Below are 24,491 nucleotides of genomic sequence, written 5' to 3' on the forward strand. Positions count from 1 at the left end.
CAAATACTGTATGAAAATGTTTTATTACGAAAATATTTCTCTTAACTTCATCCACCTGTAGTTTGTAAAGCAACCCCATTGCATATAAATATCATTTCAACCTTATTAACTGCTCTAAAGAGCTTCCGGTTGTGCTCTTAATTTATCGGCACCTGTTGCCATGGTGAGGGGGATTGTTGACATGACCGCAGCGGAGGATCAACAGGTTCGTTATCGCGAGTTCCTCCTTTTTACGACAAAAATATCGACTCGGTTCAAACTTAAATAAAAGAGAAACAATATAAATAATTACATCAAACTTTTGGCATTAATATTATCTGTTTAATGGTGTACTTGTATTTAGCTAAGAAATGCTAAGCTAGCGGTTTTTTGTCAACGAATTCTTTAAAGGAGCCTTCCCCCTTATTTTTAATATTTCTTTCTTTAAAGCTCTGATGTTTGGAATCATAGAGAACATGATTTGCATTTTACTTAACATCAGAATTGTTTACGTAAAATGCTAATCTAAATGAGATAATATCTGTAGTCAAATGCACAGTTAAACAAATAGGTGTTTATAAGTGGTGTTCATTGAAATACTATGTCCAAGTTCAATAGCACAGACTGTGCTTTTACTTATAAAATGTGCCCTGGGCAATATTCACTGAAAAAGTTCACTGTATGCCCCTGATCTGTTTTTAGACAGTATTAAAAAACTGTTTTCTTACAGGTAAACTGTGTTTATGATAGAAAACTGTGTAGTCCAGCTGTGATGGAGGTGGCACATTCTGCCCCTGAGACTTTCTCTAACAGCGTGAGGAAAAGAAACCTTCTTCCTCTTAGCCAACTGGAAGAGGACACTCGACGAAGTGGAAACGTCCCCCATCACCTGCTTGAAACCAGTAAGTTCTTAAAAATGTCGTAAGTCATAAATATGTCAATGTTTGTTACGCGACAGGTCATAAAAAATTAGCATCTCATGAGATGTTTGCCCTTTCTTTCAGGGGTGTTCGCAAAATTGAAGAGTAACAGTGCAGTTCAAGCCGAACCGTCAGAACTGCATTTCAGTGGATTTGAAGTAGGAAAGGATTACAAGAAGATCCTGGTTGGTTTTTACACTCGCTAAGAAAAAGTTAAACAGATATTTGGGTGTAAAATGTTTTAGGAATGTTTTGCGAATGTTTCAATGGGATTTGAGTGGTTTTGACAATGCTTTTCGTTCAAAAGATTCACTATTAGAGATTTTAAAGACTGTTGTCTGAATCACATGAGAGGTTTTCCACTGACCTTACACTGCGGTCGTGGGGAAATATGAGTTGTAACTAAAACCAACATTTCAGAAGGGGAAGAAAATCAATATAGGAGGAAGTACTGTATGACGTTATGATGAATGATCTCTTATCTTTACCAGAAACTTGTCAACATCTCTTCAGATGTGCTCAGCGTTCACATTCTGCCCCCTCAGACAAAGAATTTTCAAATTAAGTACACGAAAAAGGTAACCATCAGCTTACAAATATCACAATATTCTTGGAAAGTGGTTAGTGTAGTTTTGAATCTCATGATAACGTAATGTCACATTTCACCCACTGAACACTATATTTTGCATAGAAATGAATACCTAAAGATTTACGTAAAGATTCACACGATTTTGTGTTTGAAATTGATCTTAATTTGATTGGTTAATGTAATTTGTAGTGCATTATCATATCCTATTTATGAGATTTCTCCATTATATTAATTCAAACAATGTTCAAGATATCAGATTGTTGTCTTTGTTCCAACTTAAGTGCCGACTGGTCCCGGGTCTCGCGTACACCGTAACAGTGAACTTTCATCCGGACGAGTGGCGTTATTTTTGCGATAACATCAGAATTCACTGCGAGGTGAGAACACGTTCTCATCCGATGTTTGTACAGTGAATGCTGATAATGCTCAGGGCGGCTGTGATGTGCTCTGTTTTTGTCCTGTTGTTTTAGGCAGAGGAGAACTTACTAGTTCCAGTTCACGCATACCCTGTTATCAATGACCTTCATATTCCATCTCACATTAGTTTACCACCTGTGCCACTTGGACAGAAGTAAACAGATATGTGATTATATCTCAATTCACAGTATAGCAAATTTAATGCAAATTAAAATATTTGATGATTACAATGATGAGGTATTCAAAATGTTTTGATTTGTTTTAGCATCTGTCATGTGATTCCACTTAAATGCAGTTGTCCGATAGACTTTGAGTTCCATGTGCATTGTCTTCAACCCCATGAGGCCTTTACTGTAACACCACTATCAGGTAACCAGCTGGGTAGTTTGAAATGATAATATGCAAATTTGTCCTGTGGTGTGACAGCAACAATTTGGGAAAAAAACTAACAATGAAGAAGATAAAGCTCTCTTGTGCTATGTTATATGATAAAAACAAATATTAATAATATAAAACCATGCAATATTAAAGCCACAATATGGAAGTATTTTGTTATGAAATATCCAAAAATCATTTGCACAGTGTGATATATTTCATCCAGTTGTGTACGTACATTATCCCAAATGTTCCCAAGAATGTGCAAATCCAGAGAAATTCCTATTCAAAATAATGGCCCGTCCCTTGTCTCCCTTGTATTTGTCGCATATCAGTGACTTAATAGGTGCTCCGGACTACCCTCAGTTACCGGTTGGAGAAACTACGGCAACACGCAAATGCGGAAGTGGTTATACAGCATCTGGGATGCAGCATCTGTTTTTCCGTTATTATGGATCACGACTACTCTTTGGAGAGTAATGGAAACCCAAAACAGTGTAAACGTAGTTTACGACGACTGTATGACTCGTGTAAAACTGTGTAGCATTACGCTAACAAATCAGTTGACAAAGTCCAATATCATTCGCGGTCTAACGTAGCATTCCACGTTTCTTTCAAGTTTATTCAATACGATGACATAAAATGTAATTCATTCATTACCTCGTCCGTGAACAAGATGGGCGATCTCCATACGCCTCTGGATGGTGAAAATGTCTCATAATTCCACGTTCCTACATAACGTCAGTTAGCTTCGCCTTTAGTCATTATCTCGAAAGTGCACCATCTAGCGATCCAAAATCTACATATTGTGGCTTTAACTATTTGTTTTCTAAATTTTGCTATGTCAACAACCCAAATACATACAGTACATAACACTACATAGGACAATGTACTTAAATAATTTGGCTAGCTCATAAATAGAAGATTATCTGTGTGTTATTCAGGGATCATTCCGGCAAACGGAAAGACTGAGTTAAAAGTGACTTTTACACCTGTGCGATATTGTACAGCAGACATTACACTGCAGCTGGTTATCTCTCAATTCAACTCTAAACCTGTTGTTTGGACAGTAACTGGTTCCTCTTCTCCATTCCTGCCGCCAAGGTATTTTGTGCTTCTCGTATGTCAACTTTTACAATAAATATAGGTTGTCTAGATTTGCCAAACCCCTTTATTTCTCCATGTGCATATGAAATCTTTCAATTTCAATTCTGGCTCATTTGCTAAACTGTTTTTTAAGGCATAAGGGTTGGTGATTTAAAAGAACCGCTATATACAATATTAAACTCTAGGGCCCAGTTTCAAAGACAAGGCTTAAGACTAGTCCCAGACTAAAATGAATGTTTGAGCTGTCCTAACTGAAAACAACTTGCCCTGAAATGTCTTAAGATATGTCAGATATGTGTTTTGTCTCAAGATGCACACCAGTAATGTTTTTTTTCTTAAGGCATTTTTATAAAAGCGATTTAAATATCCTTATTGAACTAAGGCCTAGTCCTGGCTTAAGACCAAGCCTTGTCTGTGAAACCAATTTTAGTGCTATAGACATGAAAGATCTTATACCACAAAGAAAGTGTATACATTTTGTGCTTCCATGCATTGCCTTTGGGATATGATCGCATGGCCTTACATTGCCAGCACTATTTTGTACCCTTTGAGCTACAGGTACACTTTGGCTCAGTCAAGAATCACTCACTTTAAAATAACAAGTCATGTTACATATGTGCGATTTTTATATTCATTTACCTTAGTAAAAAAGATGGAGATGGTGAGGATGATGTTTTGGTTGGTGAGCAAAAGACTGTCGATGGAAAACCATTGGGATCTCATTATAGACCTAAAATGGTTCTGTCCTTTCCTAAGGTAAGCGGTTATTTGATTGGGCTTCCTGAAAAGAGATTTGTGCACATTTTGAAATAAAATAAAAAATAGTTTGAAGCGCTATGCAGAACGATCACACTATTTTAACACCTTTATATTATGTAAATCAGATCATTTCAATTTGCTTAGGAATAGTAGTGAGTAGTAGTAAATATTTATGGTTGAAGCATGTATTGCTTTATCACAGAGTCACGTTTTCACCATCACTTACAGGGTGTTGACAAGAAAAGAAAAGGCGATCCACAGCTTCAGATCCCCAACGCAGATTTCCCCACAAATGCAGGTCTGAGTGAAATCCAAACACGAGACAAAATGAGATATAAGGACCTAAGAGAGGGTAAGAACTTTATGATCCAGAGGGTCCGTCTTTTCTTTTTGTGTTATTTTGCTTTGTTTAGTTTTCGTGCTTTGCTTTGCTTTTCAATAAAAATCAAACCCTTTCATTCACTAGCATTATTTGTAAATACAGATATAGTGTCGACACTCTAAATGTCCTTTTTCATTCCTTTCAACATACAAATACAAAATCACATATATGTTTCCAAAATGAGATTCTATCCATATAGTGTTTTGCAGTTCAGACTACATAAAAACGAATCAAAAATCAATCGATGTGCTCACGGTGGTTTAACCCATTATGTTTTATTTGTTGAAGCTATGTCTACCAAACCTGCAGACCAGACCGAGAAGATGAAGGAAAGCCCTTTTTTAAAGAATACGAAACAAAAGAAGAGAGACGAGCATAACCGCTGGTGTTACATTATTGAATTACTGATACATTACAAGGGATACATTGAGAATACACTCAGTACAGTATCATATCATATATTAATATGCTTAAAATCTATTTTATTTTTAGGACGGTTGATGTGGGAAATGACAAGCTTAAAATTCGGAAAGTGCAAGAAGAGACAGTTGGTGAATGCAAAGTGAGCCTTAAGCATCCACAACTTACATCCACAACATATATTTTCTTTTTTAATTGTCCCACCTTTTGTTCATTTTTACTGTCATACTGTGTGTTTGTGTGTGTTACAGCTCAAATATAGTCGTAAACCAGTGACCATTTCAAAATCCTCACCAAAACGCTCTTCACGAAGAGTTTTGAGAAATGCAGGAGAGGTACATGAATCATTATTTGTATTTGTTTGGAATAAAAACATCTTTCTCCCTGAATCACTTGACTGTTTACCTTGAAAACCAAGTGTCTACTCTGTGTCTGTTCTTTGCATACTTACACATATGCTTAAACATAAGGGTACATACTTAAGTCGGTAGTATGTATGCCATTCTTTACCACCATGTCGAAAATTAGCGAAAGCCTGTGAATCCCTTGTCACATGTTGCAAGCGCACGTGTTGCATTCAAGTGTTAGCATCTATTTTAATGACTTGCCTTAGAAATGTATAGTTTCTTAACTTATATTTCATCTAATATATTGAACTGAAAAAGTCATAAATTCCACTCCGGTATACTTCTCTTTCTTTTACAGCAACCAGAATCTACTGGTCAGCTTAAGGTCAGATCGAAAGCTCTCAGACTCTTCCAGCAATCTGTTCGTAAGGTAAAAAAAGGATTTTGCACACCTAACCATGAGTTTTATTCTTATTAAAACATAAATATTTAATCTGTTCGTTTATGGTGCTTGTGTACCACTTGTACCAGTAAATAAAATGCACAAATGTACTAATAAAAGTGCAAATGTTACTTTGTGATTTATTTTAGGTTGTTCGTCAATGTCGTATGAATAAGAGACTTCAGGCAGACGAAGAATCTGGTGAGTTGGACAAATTTGCATACCTCTCAAATGTGGAAAAAGAACATTGATATTAGAGGGGATTTCATATTCACTCTCATGTTGGTCAGAAGCTGTACTTGAATCTTTTTCTGAAAAGATATTGAGAAATGTCTTGGTTATAATTGAAGTCAATGGGGCCAATGTTTTGTAAGGAACGTTCTTTAAAGAATCTTCTTATATGTCATACAGTCATACAGATGTAATATGACACGACGGTGAAAAAAGATCAAATAATTTTCATTTAAGAAGTATCCTGTTAAAGCACTAAGTCTGTTTTTCCGACATTTGTCCTACTTTTGTTGTAGATGAGCAACTTTTAAAGCTGACACCAGAAAAGCTTCTGCCATTCAGCTTTCCAACATTTCTGCCTGAAGACCAACCCGATGACCTTGTAAGATACATTGTAAATGGTTATTATGGAACGTCTTCGGTTATCTGTGTTAATATAATCCTGCTCAACTATTTAGATACAACCATGTTAAAGCAACAAGTAAAACTTAACCGTAGGAAAATTTCGAATTATTCCGTTTGTTTTGCAAAAATCTGTGTTGTGGTTTTAAGGCTGTGAATGCTTTGGGTCACGTTCCAGTAAGACCGCCCGTACCGGATTTGAAACCTAGCACTCCAATATTCAGTCTGAAGGTATGTGAGTACACGATCATTTCCCACTTCTGATTTCAGGGATTTTTTTGCTGAAAATCCATGAGGTTGCTCTGAGCCTTGAAAAGTCCAACGTGGTTTTGTAAAAGTGCGTCAGTCATTTTTTGTCATTCTATGGTTGAGCAGCGAGACACGGAAAAAACAGGAAACACATAAAAGCACAGAGGCTCAACATACTAAACCACTTCTGTTTTTAATGGATTTGTCAGTAGTACTATTGAATTACAATAGTATATGAAATAACAGTATAGATTTACAACAGTACTAACACATAGGAAATAAGACCTCACGTAGACACCAGTGATATTAAACAAAGAAAAAAAAGAATGTACAAATTTTCTGTTTTGCAAAATAAAACTCAATATTTATATTATTGTTGGTAATAGACTAGTATGTCTCATTTTGATCTCCCATAAGAATTTCTATAACATTTGTTTAGTAGGAGTCTCTTAAACTATAAAAAATCTACGGCTGAGCAATACAACTTTAGTTGCTATTTGTTTGTGCTTGAATGTTTTCAGAATCTTGTAACCACTAGATATGACATTAATGTCAGCTATATTTATAGTACTGAAATGAATGTATCGATTTGTAACCTAATCTACCATTAAGGTCCCCGAGTATTCCAGAATTATGGGCTATCAGCCAGTATCTGTCTACGATGCCGCGGCAACATTCATTCCATCTAACCTGATGAGAACATTACGCACTGGAGCAGAGGTACACGACACATTTATAACTATGTTTTTTATAATATTACAAATACGTTTGTAAGCCAATGATTGTGTTCTGATCAGATTCGATGTCTTGTATTTTTATAGGATGAGCTTTTGCCACTGCTGGCTTGTACATCTACAGATCTCAGTGAGGATGAGCCGGACCGGAACGCAGAGAAACATGAGGGATCAAATCAGGATTCATATCCCAGTCTTAGTTTCTGTGCCCCTGGAGCATTACTGAAACCTCCAAATGCCCATCCTCTCCAGATTTTCGTATGTATTTAGCCACTGTCTGTTATAGAATCTATCAATGTATTAGCACCGCATCTTTGTGTACTGTGTTATATACTATTCAATTCAATCTTTATTATGTCATAACATTTTATGACAGAATCCTGCACCCAACGTTTATGCCTATAAACGCGCTCCGCTGTACCTGGAACGTGATCTAGACTTTCACCTGTGCCCGCTGCCACGATACATGTCGAAGAGCATGCATGCCCCTGCAACACAGAAGAAGTTTCTAGATAGAAAGGTGCGTTGGAAATTTCCTAGAAAAACAACAAAGAAGATCTAATTTGTTAACACCAGTGAACTAGATTTTATGTTACGATGATCACTATATCAAATGCAGGAGGTAATCAAAGGGGTTATGACATGGAAGAAGTTTCCGTCAGCATCTTTGAAGATTTTATCCAGTATGTCCACCCTCACAGGAGACGACGTCTCACACATGTAAGCACACAGACTTCAGTGGACTCATCTGTTGGCTTACTCATTTCCACATACAGCCAAATAAAACATTCAAGCATGTAAAAGTTACTTTGTGATTGGCAGGTCTGACCCCTTCACTAACATATTGCTTCCTACGGAGGCTCCGCCCGCTCTTCAGGATCTGCCCGACAGCATCAGTGACGATATTCACCCTGGATTGTAAGTATGGACATTATATTCCTCGTATATTCTTATTATTATAGGATTTGTGTTCTTACAGTTTGGTTCCTCTGGCAGGTCAGACGGCACAGACCTCCGTCTCACACCTGAAATGGTCGAAGCGGAGTTTGGATTGTCTGGGAGATCTTCGGCAACATCTCTGAAAGAGGATGAAGGCGACAGGTAGAAACCGCTCGTATACAGGTCCCTCCACTATTATTGGCACCCTTGGTATGAGCAATGAAGGCTGCAAAAATTATTCTGATCTTTTATTCAACAAATCTACGACATTTCATTCAAAGTAAAACAGTTTGGAGTGCGGGAATATCACATTATGAAAAAAAACTTTTTTCTCTAATACACCCTGGCCGCAATTATTGGCGATCTTGGCAATTATTGGCGATCTTGGCAATTATTGGCGATCTTGGCAAAACTTTCTCCAAAAACAGCAGTTGATTTTGATGTTTATTTTGAGCCAGTGTGCTTGATGGAAGATCTAACCACGACCCATTTTAATATTTCTAGCAGAGCAAGTCATTTTAGTATTAATTTTTTGTTGGTATTTGATATAAAACATGATGACAATTATCTTAACAAGATGTCCAGGACCTCTGTTATAAAAGTAGGTTCACAACAGTAAAGATCTAGCGACATATGGGGCATTTTTTATCCCTCTGTGCACCAAACCTGTCTTGTGTTATTGCTGCCAAAAACTATTTTTAATTTCATATGGCAATAGACCCCAGTCCTGGTTGAAGTTCCAGTATGGCAGATCAATATGGTGGGGTTTGTTTTTGCATGAGAGCAGAAGATGTGTTTCTTGAACAGTGTCCCAAGCAACTTGTGGGGATGGACGTGCAGTTTTCCTTTATTTTTATTAAATGCTTTCTGACCCCAAATTTTCCTGCAATGTTCCATCTTTGGCCACTCAAACCCTTCTCCTCGCTGCATCGAAGACACACATCCTGTTTCAAGTTGATTTTCATCATCTCCAGTCCATTAAAACGTCTTGTTCATTGCCCTGATGTTGAAAACTCGATTTTTATTTTGTTTTAACTATTTCCTTAAAGCCATTCTGTATTGTGTGTAGCTCAACAGAACTATATTCTTTGGTTTTATCTATTGTGAGAAATGATTAAGGGGGTTCATGCTTTGTGTTACTAATATTTATTCTCCTGTGCAACAAGAAGTCATGACTGGACAACATCATGTTTGTAGTCCCCTCGGTGTGCTAAGAAAATGGAAATATCAATGGAAATATACTTGGGATATTTTACTCATAGGAATTTCTATGGGTACCAATAATTGTGACCAGGGTGTAAGAGAGAAACTTTTAAAGTTTTACTTTAATGATGTAGATTTTTTTAGACAAAAGATCAAAAGGAGAAACAATGCAGATACATTTTACAGGCTTCTTTGCTCATATTTAACAAGGGTGCCAATAAAAGTGGAGGGCACTGTATTATTCCATCTGACATAATTTTGGCTTATTCAATGATGGATGGTAACCGCAGTCTTCTTTTTTTAGAACTCCGACACCAAAAGCATCAGCAACAACCATCAGGTGAGAGTGTCATCACAGTGTAGCACAACATCCTCAATATTCCTCAATAATCCACATTTGACTCTATAAAATGGTAATATTGTCATTACAAATTGCATTTTGACCGACAAATGCAGCAAAACCAGGATTTGCATTAGTAAAGTAAATACAAAAATACACAAGGTTCTACAAATCCCATCGTGTGTTTATAGAGAACAATATAGAGAAAACTCTCAACTCATAAAACTCCTTTTATTATCACTTTTACAATCATTCACCATTATTTTCCAGATCAGCCCTCCGTTAATGTCCATGCTAAAAATAGATTTATATGTTATTATAGTTCATAAAAAATGACATTACATTATATACAGTGCATCTATGGAAACAATATTTACATATAGATCGCAGCTACCATGACTAAAGAACCGATGGGATGTTTAGATATTTGTGTTTGTTATTGTCTGTCCTGCTCCTCTGACATTGGCATTTTGGCTGTGAGGATAACAAAATACTGGTATCAAGATGATGTAAGATAACCTCCTTCTCTGAAATCATTTTTCTTTCCTAGAGAGCAATGTGAGCAGCCACTGGAGTCAAACCACAACATCAGGCTGGGAGCAAAAGTTATGCAAAGTTTTAAACAATTAAAATCTTTACGCAGGACCAGCAGCCCCTCATCTCATGAGAATAAATAGAAGTCTTATCCTGGAATAGAAAATTCAAATGTAACTGCTTTGTAAATGTTTTATTCCTGCTATTCAAGAAAATGTTGAAGAAAGGCAGTAGCTTTTAAGCAGACAGCGTCAGATCACGCAAACAAAGAGGCTGTAGTAAATTACAATGACCACCAGATGGCAGTCAATGTCTGTGACATGATCTGCAACAATGCCCTAAAAACACACAGAACCTTCTAGTTTTTGTTGTTATTTCGTTTTGTACCTTTATTATTCAACTGATTAAACAGTTAAATCTTTTTTCCCAGTTTTCCCTAACAACCCGCTTCAGTTTTAAATTTTTCTTCTCCTGTAAATAAATCTTAGCTATTAAAAACTTTAAATGTAAGTTCTAAATGATACGTTATATTATATTGTTTATAATATATCATAATTTGTTTGGACCTCACTATATGTTCTTATCATATATATGCTCTCCAAACTGCCACAACATAATTCAGCACTTTCATGTGTTACAGTCAGTGAGACATCGTATGAGATTATATTCAGTACAGAATTCTGAGAGTTTAATAGTGAAGTTTTAAGAAACAAAGAAACAAGATGCAAAAGGCCATTCTGGTGTGACCTCAGGCAACTTCCCATTCCCCGCACATTTGACTCCCAACTTCCCATTCCCCTCACATTTGCCTCCCAACTTCCCATTCCCCTCACATTTGCCTCCCAACTTCCCATTCCCCTCACATTTGCCTCCCAACTTCCCATTCCCCGCACATTTGCCTCCCAACTTCCCATTCCCCGCACATTTGCCTCCCAACTTCCCATTCCCCTCACATTTGCCTCCCAACTTCCCATTCCCCGCACATTTGCCTCCCAACTTCCCATTCCCCGCACATTTGCCTCCCAACTTCCCATTCCCCGCACATTTGCCTCCCAACTTCCCATTCCCCTCACATTTGCCTCCCAACTTCCCATTCCCCGCACATTTGCCTCCCAACTATCCCATTCCCCTAACAAACTGTAGGAAAGAACTTTGCTGAGTCTTAAAGGGAATCAGTCATCCTTTACTCACCCTCAGTTCGCTTCAAACCTGAATAAAATCCTTTGTTCTGATATTTTAAAGGTTTTGGGATATAAATTGGGATTTAAATATTTGAGTTCTCGGGCACCTTTGATTACTATTGAATTTTTCCAGTACAATACGGTTGTTCCAAATATCTTTCTCTGTTTTCATCAGAAGATTTTAATACACGTGAAGTTACATGAGAGTGAGAAATTATGACACAATCTTTATTTTTGGATGAACTCCCGTATGATCACTTTAAAGCTATAAATCACAATAGCAAAAATCTCAGATTTAAAGCATGAAAACGTATGCAGTCATAGAAAGTAGAGCAGTTCTTCAGTGACTTTGTGCGATTCTCTTTGGGTTTGAAACTGCAACGTTTGCATTGCTGGTCCCTGTCCTTAACTATCCTGTTAGATCATTGCTGGACAACCTTTCCCCATAGACAACCAACAGATGTCTTGGCACATTAAGGGCAAGTCTGAACAGGATCAGGCACAGAACGACTGCACGGTATGATAAATCTGTATGTGTGTGCGTTACGCTCTAGAGATTACACTTCTTTCTCCAAATGTCAAATATATTAAAAATGGTATTTGCAAAACGCAATCTGAATTATTGATGTGGCTCTTCTACATCCCTTTATAGTTATGTTCTGTTTATATTGTTAGCAAGGTTACAGCACATATATCATTTTCTTGTTAAGGAACAAACTTGAGCTATAACTTGTATCTTTTATCATGGCTTGTTTTGCATATTTTTCAGATTGTTGTAATCAACATTATAAAAAAATATAGCATGGGACTATCATAGTTTTCTAAATTGTAATTTCTAACTGTAGAAAAGTACCACAATGTAATTTGGAACATTTTCTCATAGAGAAAGGTTTTATACATTCAATACAAGATGTAAAATCGAATTATTTCAAAAATTGTATTTGATCAAATGCACACAATAACAATGTTTAGGAATTCTTTGAATGTGCTTGTGTGATTATGTTTGCTTCATAAACGCTATATGTTCATATTAAACACCAAACGTCTCAAATGAAGATTGGAATCAATTCAACTTAAACAATATGAAAGGCCGAGAAAAATACAACACATCATTTATATTGTAATACAAGTCATCTTCTTTTAAGTCAATTATTCAAAATTGCAAGAAACTGAGGGAATCAGTTCTGCTTAAAAACCTGCAGCAGGACATCTCACGGAGACTATAGCTGCACAATTGCCCCTAAAAATTCACGTTCCACTATTTTATCGGTTATTCTACCTGACAGCATCAAGAACTGTGCATCGTGTGCATTTTGGTTCCAGATCATGTCTAAAGGCATTAGTGAGACCGAAATGTGTTTACCTGCCATCACAAATTAGATTTAGTCTCATGAACCGCCAAATCTCTGATCTATAAATAGTCCGTGTTGCTGGACGTGCACTTCGAGGACAGGCAGTTTCTCAAAAATAACAATGTGACTAGAAACTATTTGTCCTTCGTATCCTCCATGACCTCTGACAAATCCTCTTCTCTAAGAGTCTTCACTCTGGCCTCCATGTTGGCGATCCGCTGTTTGATCTTGTTTTGGTTAGCTGTCCAATCTACCATAAGACGAGCAAACTTGGTCTGCATCACATCTAAATTTGTCTCCAGCGTGCTTACTTTTTCCTCCAGGTCTTTGGGGTCGGCGCCAGCGTTGGCCGCGGCCTCATCAATGAGATTATCTTTCATCAGAATAGCCCTGCCTTTCTCTTCCAAAGCCTTTTTGGCATCCGGGTACTCAGTTAGGGCTTCCATCAGGTCGTCTTTTGAGAGCGCGAACAGGTCTGAATATCCCACGCTACGTATGTTAGCAGTTCTGCGGTTTCCCGCTTTGCTGCCTTTGATGCCCAGGATGCTGATCTCGCCAAAGTAAGCGCCGTCGCCGAGGACCACGAATTGCGTGATGCCGTCGTCGGCTACCACGGCTAGCTTGCCCTCTTTGATAATGTACATCTCCCGTCCAATGTCGCCCTTTTTGCAGATGTAGTCTCCGGGACTGAAGACCTGAGGCTGGAGTTTAAGGACAAGCTCAACGAGAAGACCCGCCTCACAATCCTGAAAGATACGCACCTTCCTGAGGGTTTCAAGATGGACGTTGATGGCAATCTCTGCTTTCAGCTTGTCTGGGAGGTTCTTAAGGACTTCCTTTTCATCGCAAGTCTTTTGCTCCGTCCAAAGGTAGTCGAACCACTTCACAACACGGGCCTCCAGATCTTTGGTGACCTTACGGAACTGCATGTACTGCTTGATGGAGTCTATCTTCGCCTGGAATTCAGCACGGGAGGCGTTCATGTTAGAAATCATGGCGCCGACGTTACCGACGATGGTGGCGAAAATAAGCACGCCGATGAGAAAATCAGCAACGACAAATAAGTACTCAACATCTCGGACCGGAGGCGGAGTCTCTCCGATGGTCGTGAGGGTAAGGGTGGACCAATATAGGCAGTAGATGTACTTTCTGGAAAGACGGCCGAAGTCCGGGTCACTGATGTTGGGGTACACCCAAGTGTCTGATCCGAAGCCGATGGTTTTTGAGATGGCGAAGAAGATGCAGCCGTTCCAGTGGATGATGATGAGGATGTAGAGGACGAGGTTGCTGATTCGGAAGATGTTGGGAAAGTTGGTTCTGGTTTCGGTGCGGTCGAAGTACTCGAAGAGACGAGCCATCTTGAAAAGTCGATTGAATCTCAGTTCTGGATTGTTGTAGCCCACTTTGAGCATGAATAAGTCTGTCGGTATCATGCATATCACATCGAACTTGAATTGCGGTGTCTTTTTGTAATGTTCCCACAGCTTCTTAGAATCTTTTACAAGTAAACCTTGTTCCAGGAAGCCTGGGAAAACAATTTATATTTATGTTACTATCAACATTCTACTTTGATGTCCTATTTAGCAAATATATACGTTATGAATTATATTTTAATTTTTATTGCTGATAACAAAGGGATAGCTCGTCCAAAAACAAAGATTCTGTCATCATTTACTCGCCCTCTTGTGCCTTTAAACCTGTATGACTCCAAAAACAACAAAGAAGATTTTGTGAAAATTCTTGGTAACCGAACAACGACGCTAGCCATTGACTGTCCACGCAATAGAAATAAACAGGTTGATCGGTTACCAACATTCTTCAAAATAACTTATTTTGTGTTCTGATGAAGAAAGAAAGTCACATAGGTCTGAAATGACAAGAGGGCGAGTAAATAATGACAGAATCTTCATTTTGGGGTGAACTGTCCCTTTAAGTTCATGTTTTAGAAATTCGTGACTTACTGATCATAAAAAAGATTGTTACCTGTCCTTGATCTGACAAATGTATCAAGGAAGTAGATGACATCTGAGCTATAGTCCAGTACAATCCATAATATGGTGAAGTCATCCTGCAGCTCATTAAAACAGGCTCTATTTGACAAAAACACAGAAACAGTGTGTAAATATTTAGCCAATATCCACATGAAAATACATGAATTCATCGATACAAGATACAGATGGGTATCTGTATGCATCACTAAATTAACATTTAATATGAGTGAAACATTTGCTTATATAAAAATGTACGTCTATATATAGCATATTGTTACTTTATATTATTATGAATGAAGTAATTATATTTAGTTGAAACCATTACAAATAATACATAGAATTACCTGGTAACAAGCATCATAAGGTTGTAAAATGCAGGTACTGCTACAACGGTCAACCAGTGATAGTAAAAATCCGTAGCAGGATCCATTATCCACACTTCTTTTCTGAAAGAAAATGCATGTACATTACAAAAACGTGTTTATTCTCAAACAATTCATCGCATCCAGAATAAAAGTTTGTGTTTACATTATACCGTGTATATTCATTTTGTATTCATAAACAATGCATATATTTAATACAAATATAAAAACGTATAAATGTTTATACATCATTTAAAGTACGGTAAATATAAACAAAGACATCTAAATATTTCTTAAACAAATATACATTTTTGTGTATGTTTTCATGTTTATAAATACAAAATGAATATGCACAGTACACAGATATGTTTCTTTTATTCTGGATGCGATTAAGTTTGTTTATAAACAGCTGTACTTACTAAAATTAATATTTGAATTTAACCGAGCAAAATGACTCACGGTTTTTCCTCTTCCTTCTTTTTATCATCCTTTTTATCGTCTTTCTTGTCCTCTTTCTTCTCGTCTTTCTTTGGTTCATCTTTCTTCTTTTCCCCTTCCTCCTTTTTCGGCTCTTCTTTCTTATCACCTTTCTTTATCTCCCTGTCATCCTTTTTGCTGGGTAACAATAGATATAAGATCAGGTATGGTCTTATAATAACTCTAGATATTCTTTAAAGAGCAGATGTTGCACGCATACTCGTCTGTATTGTTGCAGTTGTTCATGTTGAGTGTCGCAAGTGGCCAATGCCCTGCATTGTTGTTGAAGCTGTGAATAGAAAAGTATTATTAATAGTTTTATTCTTGTAATGTGATTTGAATTAAAATACTGAGCTGTAAAATACTAAAAAAAATTAAACGCTGATAAACTTATATTCGTTTATTTCTATAGTATATGAATGTGACAAAACATATTTACAATAGTATATACAGTTATCCAGATATACTATATTACTTTGTGGATCTTTTTTGAGATGAATAAACTAGGACATTCATTGGCTCATATATTATTGCTGGATATCAAGGTTTACTACAGTATATCACCGGTGAGGGTTGTGGTTTCAATCTCATGACTGTGAGAAGACAGCTAGCAGATGATTATAATGTTAAAGCCACTACAGTCCTATAGTAGGTCCATCTTCTGTTGATGGCTTAAAAAGACACTTAATCTCACCACATCAGTCCTGACTAAATCTTCACTGTCCATCTTAGTAGTAGGCTTATGTGTATGAAGCACCAGGAGAGTATATTTTGAGTCGATTCTGTCTGCATTGACTCTCATGTTTACTGGAGTCTTTTTTCCAGGAAACTGAAAAGCAAGAGACCTCTGTCTGTGATAGTTCCCCCCAAAAAATTAAATTCTGCCATCTTGATTTCACCCGCATATTGTTCAAAACCTGCATATGACTCTTTTTTTAATGTGGAATACAAAGAAGATATTTTGAGAAATGTGTCTGCAGTTTGTGTCTTTACAGTGGAAGTCAACGTGGACGGCTGTTGTTTGGTTATTAACATTCTTCAAAATATTGATATGCTAATTGATATCAAATGAAAAGAAAGTCATAGGTTCCGAATGACTTAAAGGTGAATAAATAATGGAAGATGATGAACTTTCATGCCTTTTTGAGTGAACTGTCCCTTTAAGTGTTAAAGTGATCTAAAATGTTGCATTTGGGAGATGCCTTTATCCAAAACTTACGATATATTTATTTTACAATTGGATAGACATTTTTTAAAGAAGTATTTTTTCCTTCAGATTTAACCTATGAGTAGCTAGCAATTTATAATTTTTGCCCCTGTTGGTTTGTATTTTCAAGTATTTTCTCAAAAGTAAACGCACAAGATTCCTTTTAATGTTGTGCCTTGAATTTTGCCGTCAAACACTTTGAACTGTGAAAAGTCATACATACTTTCATATGAAAACAAGTGGCGTGATCAAGGACCGCAAGGCAGAAAGACTAAAATAGACACAATATTATTAGATATTATTAATTGTTAATATATATAGACACATCTTTTAGGTGATCAGATGAGAAGGCATATCTCAGATGAAAGTGTTGTTGCCGTGCATTTCAAAGGTTTAAAAGTTTGATCAACATCCGGAGATTCGCAGATTGCATTTCACTTACTTCCTGTGGCGCAGTTGATCCTGTCCTATGTCGCTCCACCATGCTTCCTCCTGTCTTCCAATGTCTTCAGGCCTCGCTGTTATCCTAACCGCGGCGCTGCGTTCAGACACTTGACATTCTGTGGACGTTCTGCCGAACTTCAGAATGAACTGGGATATCCTGAAAAGGTAGAATGCCCTTTTAAAATCCTTTACTGAACCAATCTCTAACAGAAAACATAAAAAATAGATCTCAAGATATTATCACCTGCCTATTAGCCCATAGCCTTGTTGATCACTTTAATGGAAAAAAGGTAAAAATTAAACATAACAGTTACAATAACTGCCTTATAGTTTATAGAGGGCATTATGTGTGATGATCTCTGCTGACCTTTCTCCTCTCTCGATCCATTCAACATCTGGCTCAGGAGTAAAGGCAGATCTTTGCGACGGGTATGACTGTTCCGTGCAGATTTTAGGCATTTTTCGTTCTGCAGTGTGCCGTTCAATACATCAAATCACATCTGGAGACTTCACGCAAACACAATGCACATTTATGCACGTTTAAACAAATACTTTACATCCAAAGATGGTTTAATGCACATCAATTCTGTCACACAGTATTTCTTTACTATTTAATAACATTATATCATGTACAAACTTTACCTCTTGACACAAGCAAAGTAGGAAATATTGAAATGTACAGATTTATTGTTAGACCTGTTGAATCCAGAGAGAATGTTGATAGCAAACAATAAACATTAAGACTTATTTAACCAATCATGTATACGGTAAAGTGATGTGTTCCTAGAGCAAGGTTGCCACTTTTTTCTCCGAAAGAATAAAAATAGATTGTTCTGTTTTAGGAATGGCTATAAAAGACAGTCTGATCCTTACCAGACAGATCCTCTATAAATACACGTATAAGAGATCAGAAGTGTCCTCCAGCAGGATAAGCTGTTTTAAGACAAAAACAGTTGCATACTTATTTGAACTGTCTGTTCCTATTTTTATAATACACCTATTCTTGGGAATTACAGTCTTTGTTACAGGTATACACCCCTACACAAATAATGAGACAAGCTTTCATGTAAATGTAAGTCAAAAACATGATGTACCTTTCTGAACTGAGTAGCTTTGGACAGATAACAAGCAGAACATTACCTTGTTACATTACATAAATTAAATAACTTAGGGATGCCTTTCGCATTTTATCAGAATGGACATTGATTTTACCTTGTCATTTTATTTGAAAATAAATGTAAAAATGGCAACATCTTGGGCTAGGATATAGCCACACAAATGACAAAAGTAACTAAACACGTTATTTTTAACTTTCAATAAAGAATTGCATAGGCGCATGGACTAGGTGATTTAACCTCTCAGTTAAACAAAACCTCTGCATGTCTGGAAGAGATTACATGCTATATTAGTCAGGTGAGGACAACAGTAAACCTTGCAGTGTTTTCTTATAGTAGATTTTCTATTTAAACTTTAAATGTACGCTTTGATGGATCATTAAGATGCCTCAGAGGTGCCTCTCCTCCAAGTCCTTCACTTTCAAATGCGGAGACTCGCGCAAACGTTACAAAACTATTTTTTCAAGAACCGTTTTATTAACTGTGAATTTGTTTATTTATTCATTGACTTATTTTAAATTCGTCTTTTGACATTGAAGGCTGACTTATTCAGTGCTTTAAAGTCTTCTGGATTCACAAATCAAAGCTTTTGACGATTACTTGACGGATTTGCCAAACGCGTAAATGTAAAATCAAACATTAATAAACACGTTGACCGGGAAGCGAAAGAAGTAAATAAAATATATTTAAACACACAATTAAAAGAAAAATATTGGAGCTGTACATGTTTGAACATAAATTGTTATAAGTTTGTGCTACTCTAGAGTCAAGCATCCCTCGAAACTTACCGGCGCATGTAGATCTCCAAATCTGTCCTCTTTACATCAGCGCAGAGCAGATGCGAAATCCTTTAGCGTCAGAGCTGCTCACATCATTTTAACTTAAATGCAAAGAACTCGGAAGCTGTTTCCTGTCAAACCAACACCATAAAGTATTTGAAGGTGTAATGATAGAGCGCATCTTTCCCTGCCTGCTCGAGATAAACTACAGTGTTTGACTGCGAGCACCACACACATCAAACTACTATCCCTCCCCTCCCCACTCCTGTCCAATAGTAACAGACTGTCCCTGACAGTATGCTAAAATAATGAGAAAGGCTTTGGAGTCTTGCCAATACAGTCAAAATCTAAAACATGTGTACACCAGACGCGACCGGCGAAACCGCGACACGTCGCGCCGCATCCAGTGTGGACAAATGTAAAATTACAATGGGTCTAAAGCGTTTTATTGTCTTTGTCCAGCGGAGGTGTAAGGAATGCATGTACAAGTCTTCTTGACATATTTTGAAGCCGATTTTATCAATAAGAATAAAAAATCTAGTTAGATATTTTCAGATAACCCACAATAAATGAGTCGTAAAGGCTCAGTTTTGTTGTGTTTTTTGTGTCGAAACTTTCCACAAGGATCCTCATTGGATTTGGTTATATACAAGGATTATTTTACAGTACGATCTTGTTTCTGTATGATTCGGTATTGCTAAAATAAATATGGACCCAAAAGTTAAGTATAATATTTTAGACTTTGTTTTTGTTAAAAGATCAACATGGGGTCATCTTGCCAATTTGTTTGATTTCAGTTGAATGGTCGTTGTTCATTCCCAGACATTCTGTATTGTGTACACGGCTACTGTAAACCAGTTAGTTGCATGTGTTAAATGGTTTGAGCCGAGCTTATGGTTCCATCACAGCTTCACTTAATAGACTTATAGCAATGGGGTCACTTGTAGATGGCAAAGATTTGCTTGCTCTCTCATAGACGGTTTAGGATCCATGTTGTGTAGATAAGTGGCGTAAATAAAAGGAAAATGCAAAAATAAATCGCTGTATACTTCCAATTGCTTTTCTGTGAACATCTAGTGAATGCTAATTTGCAATTTTCTATAAGGGCAGGATTTCGACGGCAGCCCCCAAAGTAGGTCTAAATGGCATATGCAGTAAACTAAGCATTTTCCTAGAAATCCTTATACACTGCTGCCCTGCCACAGAAAGATCAATTCCCAACCAATCCCTTCGATCCTTTTGGTGCAGGCAGGCTGTTAAACAGAAGTCGTAATCTGGATTTACCCGCTAATGCTCTTTCTTGGACCCAGCGGTAAAAACGTGCCAGACGTCAGTAAGATTACGTCTTGTCTTCTGATGTCCAGACCTCAAACAAGTGCTGCAGAGCTCTGATCATCTAATCATTCTGTAATCGTATTGAAGAATTTCATATGAGAAGAGAACTAGGGAACATTTGCACAATTAGATTGAATAAAAACATGAGCACATTATGGAAAGACACTTGATTTGAAATGAATGGCACAGTGGATGCCAGCTGATCCATTCATTTCTGCATTATTTTCACCACGGTACAGTCGTCATACTGTATATAGTCATTTCTTATTCAATAACTGCCTGGTGAAATTGGAAACGTTTCAAAGTAATAACAAAAACATTTGTTTTAGACTTATAAAACTGCCAGTGTCAACATAAAACAACAACATGACATTTAGCTTTGTGCTGTAGCCTATTGTTTTCTACAAACCGTCTAATGGTACTAAGGTCTCGTAACACAAAGCAGTCATGCATTCTAACTTGATCTCTGGAGATGGATGGATGTTTACAGGTGCTGTTGATAGTCTGCCTCTAATTGCTGTTCCAATGTGTGATATAATCGTTCATCTCCCCTGACTCCTTACGTTACTAAACTCCTTTATCATTACAGAATGCCTCCTGATAGGACTCCATCAAGAATGCTTAAATCAGATTTATATGATTCGAAAATCTCTCATTCCAAATCTGCATGATTTTTGCACGAAAGATTTTATAAGAATATTGGTAACCGAACCACCTTCAACGCTCTTGACTTCCATTGTATGGACACAAAACCACTGAGACATTTCTCAAAACATCGTCTTTCGTGTTCTGGAAGAAAGTAAAAGAGGTTTTGAAGGACATGAATAAATGATGACTGAACATCTTTTTAAGCAGTCCAAATTGCATTAGGCTTATTTAAAACACTACTGTATTTCTGAAATAACTGTACGTGTAAAGTATTATACTTTATTCATTATTGTTCACTGAAGTGTCTAGTGAAGCCAGTATACATTTATTTATTATTTCAATATGGATTTATTATTTTGTTACTGTCTATAATAGTTTAAGCTTTGTTAAAGTGACAGGTAGTGGTCAAGCTTTTGTTGAAACTAGTAACATTGTATTAGCACCTATCGTACTATTGCTCTTGTATGACATATCGCTTATTGCTCTCTGAATTCCTTGTAAGTCGCTTTGGATAAAAGCTTCTGCTAAATGACTAAATGCAAATATAAATGTTATAGTTCACCCAAAAAAATCTATTTACTCACCCTCTAGTCATTGAATGGTGAACGGTTACAGCTGTTGTTCGGCTACCAGCAGTCAGAATTTGACCAAAGCTCACATTGACAAAAGTTGCTTCATGATCGCATAGAAGAACCATTTTTGGCTGAACACCCTTATGTAACCTTTCCTAAATGGATCTTTTAGGGAACCAAAATGGTTGGCATTTCTGTAAAAAACCTTTTGTTGCATCTTTTTTTGGAGTGCAAAACCCCACCAACAGTTGGATGATCATAAATATAGCATGAACGCCCCCTGCTGGACTATATTATATCCACTTTGACGTGCATGTAAAGTGTGTGTTGTTCTTTAGGAGAAGCAGCTGCTTTACGGCACAAATAATCAACAAATAAATAAATCAAACAAATGAGATCATTGTTGACAAACAATCCCCGGCATGCATGTGAACGGCACTGCTCAATTTGGTTTTGGAGAAATTGGATGTGAAATGCAAGATTTCATATTGATATCTCTCATTTTATGCAGCTATAATCACAATATGAGTCTCCATTTGCTCTCTGTCTAATCTCATTATTGGGTTGGATAAACGACTATGATATTGAAGGTTCAGTGTGCAGTTTTTTGGAGAATCTATTAACAGAAATGCAATATAATATAAATAACTTCAGAGGTGTATAAAAAAGGTTATAAAGAGGTATAAAGACCTTAACTAACGAAGCGTTATGTTTTTACTACCTTATAATGAGCTATTTCTATCTACATTCACAGCAAGAAGTGAAAACGCCACGCCATCTTAGTTCTGTGTCAGCCATCGTAGTGCTTCAAAGGAAGGGATGGAGTGAGCCGATGCTTGCAATTCCCAATGTCACCACTAGTGACATTCCTCCTTTAAAGAGAGCGCGGATTTGTGACTTTGTTCCCACTGTACTGTACTGTCCTATTTATGGTGTCAACTTTTTCCTTATGAAGATAACAGGATAGATCTAGTTCACTGCTCGAGTCCTCCTAAAAATAATCATTTTGTCATGCATCTCCCATTGGACTGAATATTTGTTCCTTAGTTTACTTTTAAAGCATGTGAGGTTAAAAGCCCCGTCCTCCATTAACCATTCGCAACCATCATCTGCCATTATCTTTTATTTTCAGCACGAAACATCCGGACATCTTAGTAATGTTCAGCGCTGGCCACTGTCATGCTAAAGTAGGCTAAATGTCAAGCTGTATTGACATTTTTCCTTTGCCAGAGTCAGCGGCTGTTGTTGTTATTAATAAACATCCTTAATGTTACTGTGATGCTGCCTGTATGAGAAGAGCAGCTATTTTAAGGCTCTTTGACATTGCCCTGACTTTGCAGCATGGTGTTATTTGACCGATGAAGCAGAGCATGATAACAGCCTCATTCAGGGCTCCAAACCTGTGCCATATGTCCGCTTTACAATGAGTCTATGCAGACTCCATAGATGATTGTTTACATACATTGCGGCACAAAAACAGTAACAGCGCTTTCATGAAGGCAAAAAGAAGACTAAAATCAGGATGCATGACATTTTTCTGTTACTCATCCCATCGGTGGATTGTTCATGTGGGTGTGAATAGGATTATTTTTATACATGTAGGCCTATATGTTATTGGGGGGTATTTAGTTATAGTTTGGGTAAATCTTTTAAGTTTTGCTAAAGTAAATTAAAGCTGATCATTTTCTTAAAACGTACAAATGCATAAATCTGTTATCATTAGGGTAAAGAACTGTACTGTTTATTTGTAGTATATGACTACATTGAAGTCTGCATTTCTAGGTCTTCACTACACATATGAGTCATATCAAGGGGTCAAGGCTTGATTGGTCAATCTGGTCCAGTTTTAGATGATGTTACTACTACCAGGCACTAAATGGAGTATGCAAACTTATGTCCAACATGACATACTATACACTATGCATTTAAACTATGCACTCAACCGTCTAGTATATGAATTTAAGAAGAGTAGTATCGTCCCAAATGGAATGCTAAACGGTTTAATACTAACGGGAAATGTGTGTGGACGATGGCAAATGATGTCACTCTCAAAACACAATGCATGTCAATAAAAACAAAACAAAATTTTCTTAATTCATCTCCGATGTTAAATTTGTTTTGTTTGGACGTTGACATTTATATTTCTTCGATAAGTCTGTGAAATGTTTAAAATGTTATGATACACTTCAGTCCCACTGGTTCTTCCATCCTTATTCGAACTGAATGTGAGCCATGCCTTTTTTTACTTGCTAATTTTGTACTGTTATTATTTGTATGTTCCCGTTTATGCAATAAAAAAAGAAATGCAAATAAAACTGGAACGTCAGCATTACTAGTCACATGACATTTACAGCTCATTTCATTGTCTAATGAGCAACAGCAAGGATGGATAAAGGATGGAATACAAATCAGATGCATCCTTCGGGGGTCTCTTTTGTCGGCCCCGTACGTCATCGATGCTTATTATTGCAGGTAAAGAAATCATTACATTTCAGGGTAAGAATGAAACTACAATGATTACGTCTTAAGACAATTAACTGTTAATTTTACATTGTTTTTAACTGAAATGAAACAACCTTGATGACGTCTGCCGTCACTCTACCTCCGGAGGATGCGGCCTTCGAATTCAGCACCAACAGTCATTGAGAGGAACAGGAAC

The 24,491-nt window shown here is 37.0% G+C and overlaps 2 protein-coding genes across 5 annotated transcripts; one reads left to right on the top strand and one right to left on the bottom strand.

The window, feature by feature from the left end:
* Window positions 1–147: 147 nt before the first annotated feature.
* Window positions 148–12,598, top strand: cfap221 (cilia and flagella associated protein 221). 2 transcript variants are annotated; one of them, XM_079461408.1, is made up of 25 exons: window positions 148–205; window positions 730–881; window positions 984–1,084; window positions 1,391–1,477; window positions 1,770–1,865; window positions 1,959–2,059; window positions 2,171–2,274; window positions 3,225–3,384; window positions 4,032–4,143; window positions 4,375–4,498; window positions 4,817–4,913; window positions 5,021–5,090; window positions 5,200–5,283; window positions 5,654–5,725; window positions 5,887–5,938; window positions 6,265–6,350; window positions 6,521–6,601; window positions 7,232–7,339; window positions 7,441–7,611; window positions 7,730–7,873; window positions 7,973–8,073; window positions 8,176–8,271; window positions 8,350–8,454; window positions 9,800–9,835; window positions 10,386–10,870. In XM_079461408.1, the coding sequence occupies exons 2-25, from the start codon at window positions 752–754 to the stop codon at window positions 10,510–10,512; spliced, it is 2,445 nt and encodes an 814-aa protein (XP_079317534.1). In that variant the 5' UTR covers window positions 148–205; window positions 730–751; the 3' UTR covers window positions 10,513–10,870. The 2 variants fall into 2 exon arrangements, with proteins under 2 accessions (XP_079317534.1, XP_079317533.1); XM_079461407.1 differs by having other exon boundaries at window positions 154–205; window positions 710–881; window positions 10,386–12,598.
* Window positions 11,540–19,523, bottom strand: LOC306896987 (cyclic nucleotide-gated channel alpha-3). 3 transcript variants are annotated; one of them, XM_079461411.1, is made up of 10 exons: window positions 19,287–19,499; window positions 18,257–18,316; window positions 17,751–17,890; window positions 17,628–17,657; window positions 17,382–17,540; window positions 15,953–16,021; window positions 15,715–15,870; window positions 15,238–15,339; window positions 14,886–14,992; window positions 11,540–14,427 (listed from the first exon to the last, which is right to left on the bottom strand). In XM_079461411.1, exons 3-10 carry the CDS (start codon window positions 17,840–17,842, stop codon window positions 13,037–13,039), a joined length of 2,106 nt encoding a protein of 701 aa, XP_079317537.1. In that variant the 5' UTR covers window positions 17,843–17,890; window positions 18,257–18,316; window positions 19,287–19,499; the 3' UTR covers window positions 11,540–13,036. The 3 variants fall into 3 exon arrangements, with proteins under 3 accessions (XP_079317537.1, XP_079317536.1, XP_079317535.1); XM_079461410.1 differs by lacking the exon at window positions 18,257–18,316 and having other exon boundaries at window positions 19,287–19,523; XM_079461409.1 differs by having other exon boundaries at window positions 17,751–18,316.
* Window positions 19,524–24,491: the final 4,968 nt, after the last annotated feature.

Source organism: Barbatula barbatula (assembly GCF_947034865.1).
Source record: "Barbatula barbatula genome assembly, chromosome: 8".
Classification (NCBI taxonomy): domain Eukaryota; kingdom Metazoa; phylum Chordata; class Actinopteri; order Cypriniformes; family Nemacheilidae; genus Barbatula; species Barbatula barbatula.

Coding starts and splice junctions, on each gene's coding strand:
- cfap221 (XM_079461407.1), top strand. CDS start 161: ATGGTGAGGGGGATTGTTGACATGACCGCAGCGGAGGATCAACAG. Junction 4,499..4,816: donor ATATAAGGACCTAAGAGAGG/GTAAGAACTTTA, acceptor TATTTGTTGAAG/CTATGTCTACCAAACCTGCA. Junction 7,612..7,729: donor CCCATCCTCTCCAGATTTTC/GTATGTATTTAG, acceptor ATTTTATGACAG/AATCCTGCACCCAACGTTTA.
- LOC306896987 (XM_079461410.1), bottom strand. CDS start 17,842: ATGCCTAAAATCTGCACGGAACAGTCATACCCGTCGCAAAGATCTGCC. Junction 16,022..17,381: donor GATCAACTGCGCCACAGGAA/GTAAGTGAAATG, acceptor TTCTATTCACAG/CTTCAACAACAATGCAGGGC. Junction 15,871..15,952: donor AACTGCAACAATACAGACGA/GTATGCGTGCAA, acceptor ATTGTTACCCAG/CAAAAAGGATGACAGGGAGA.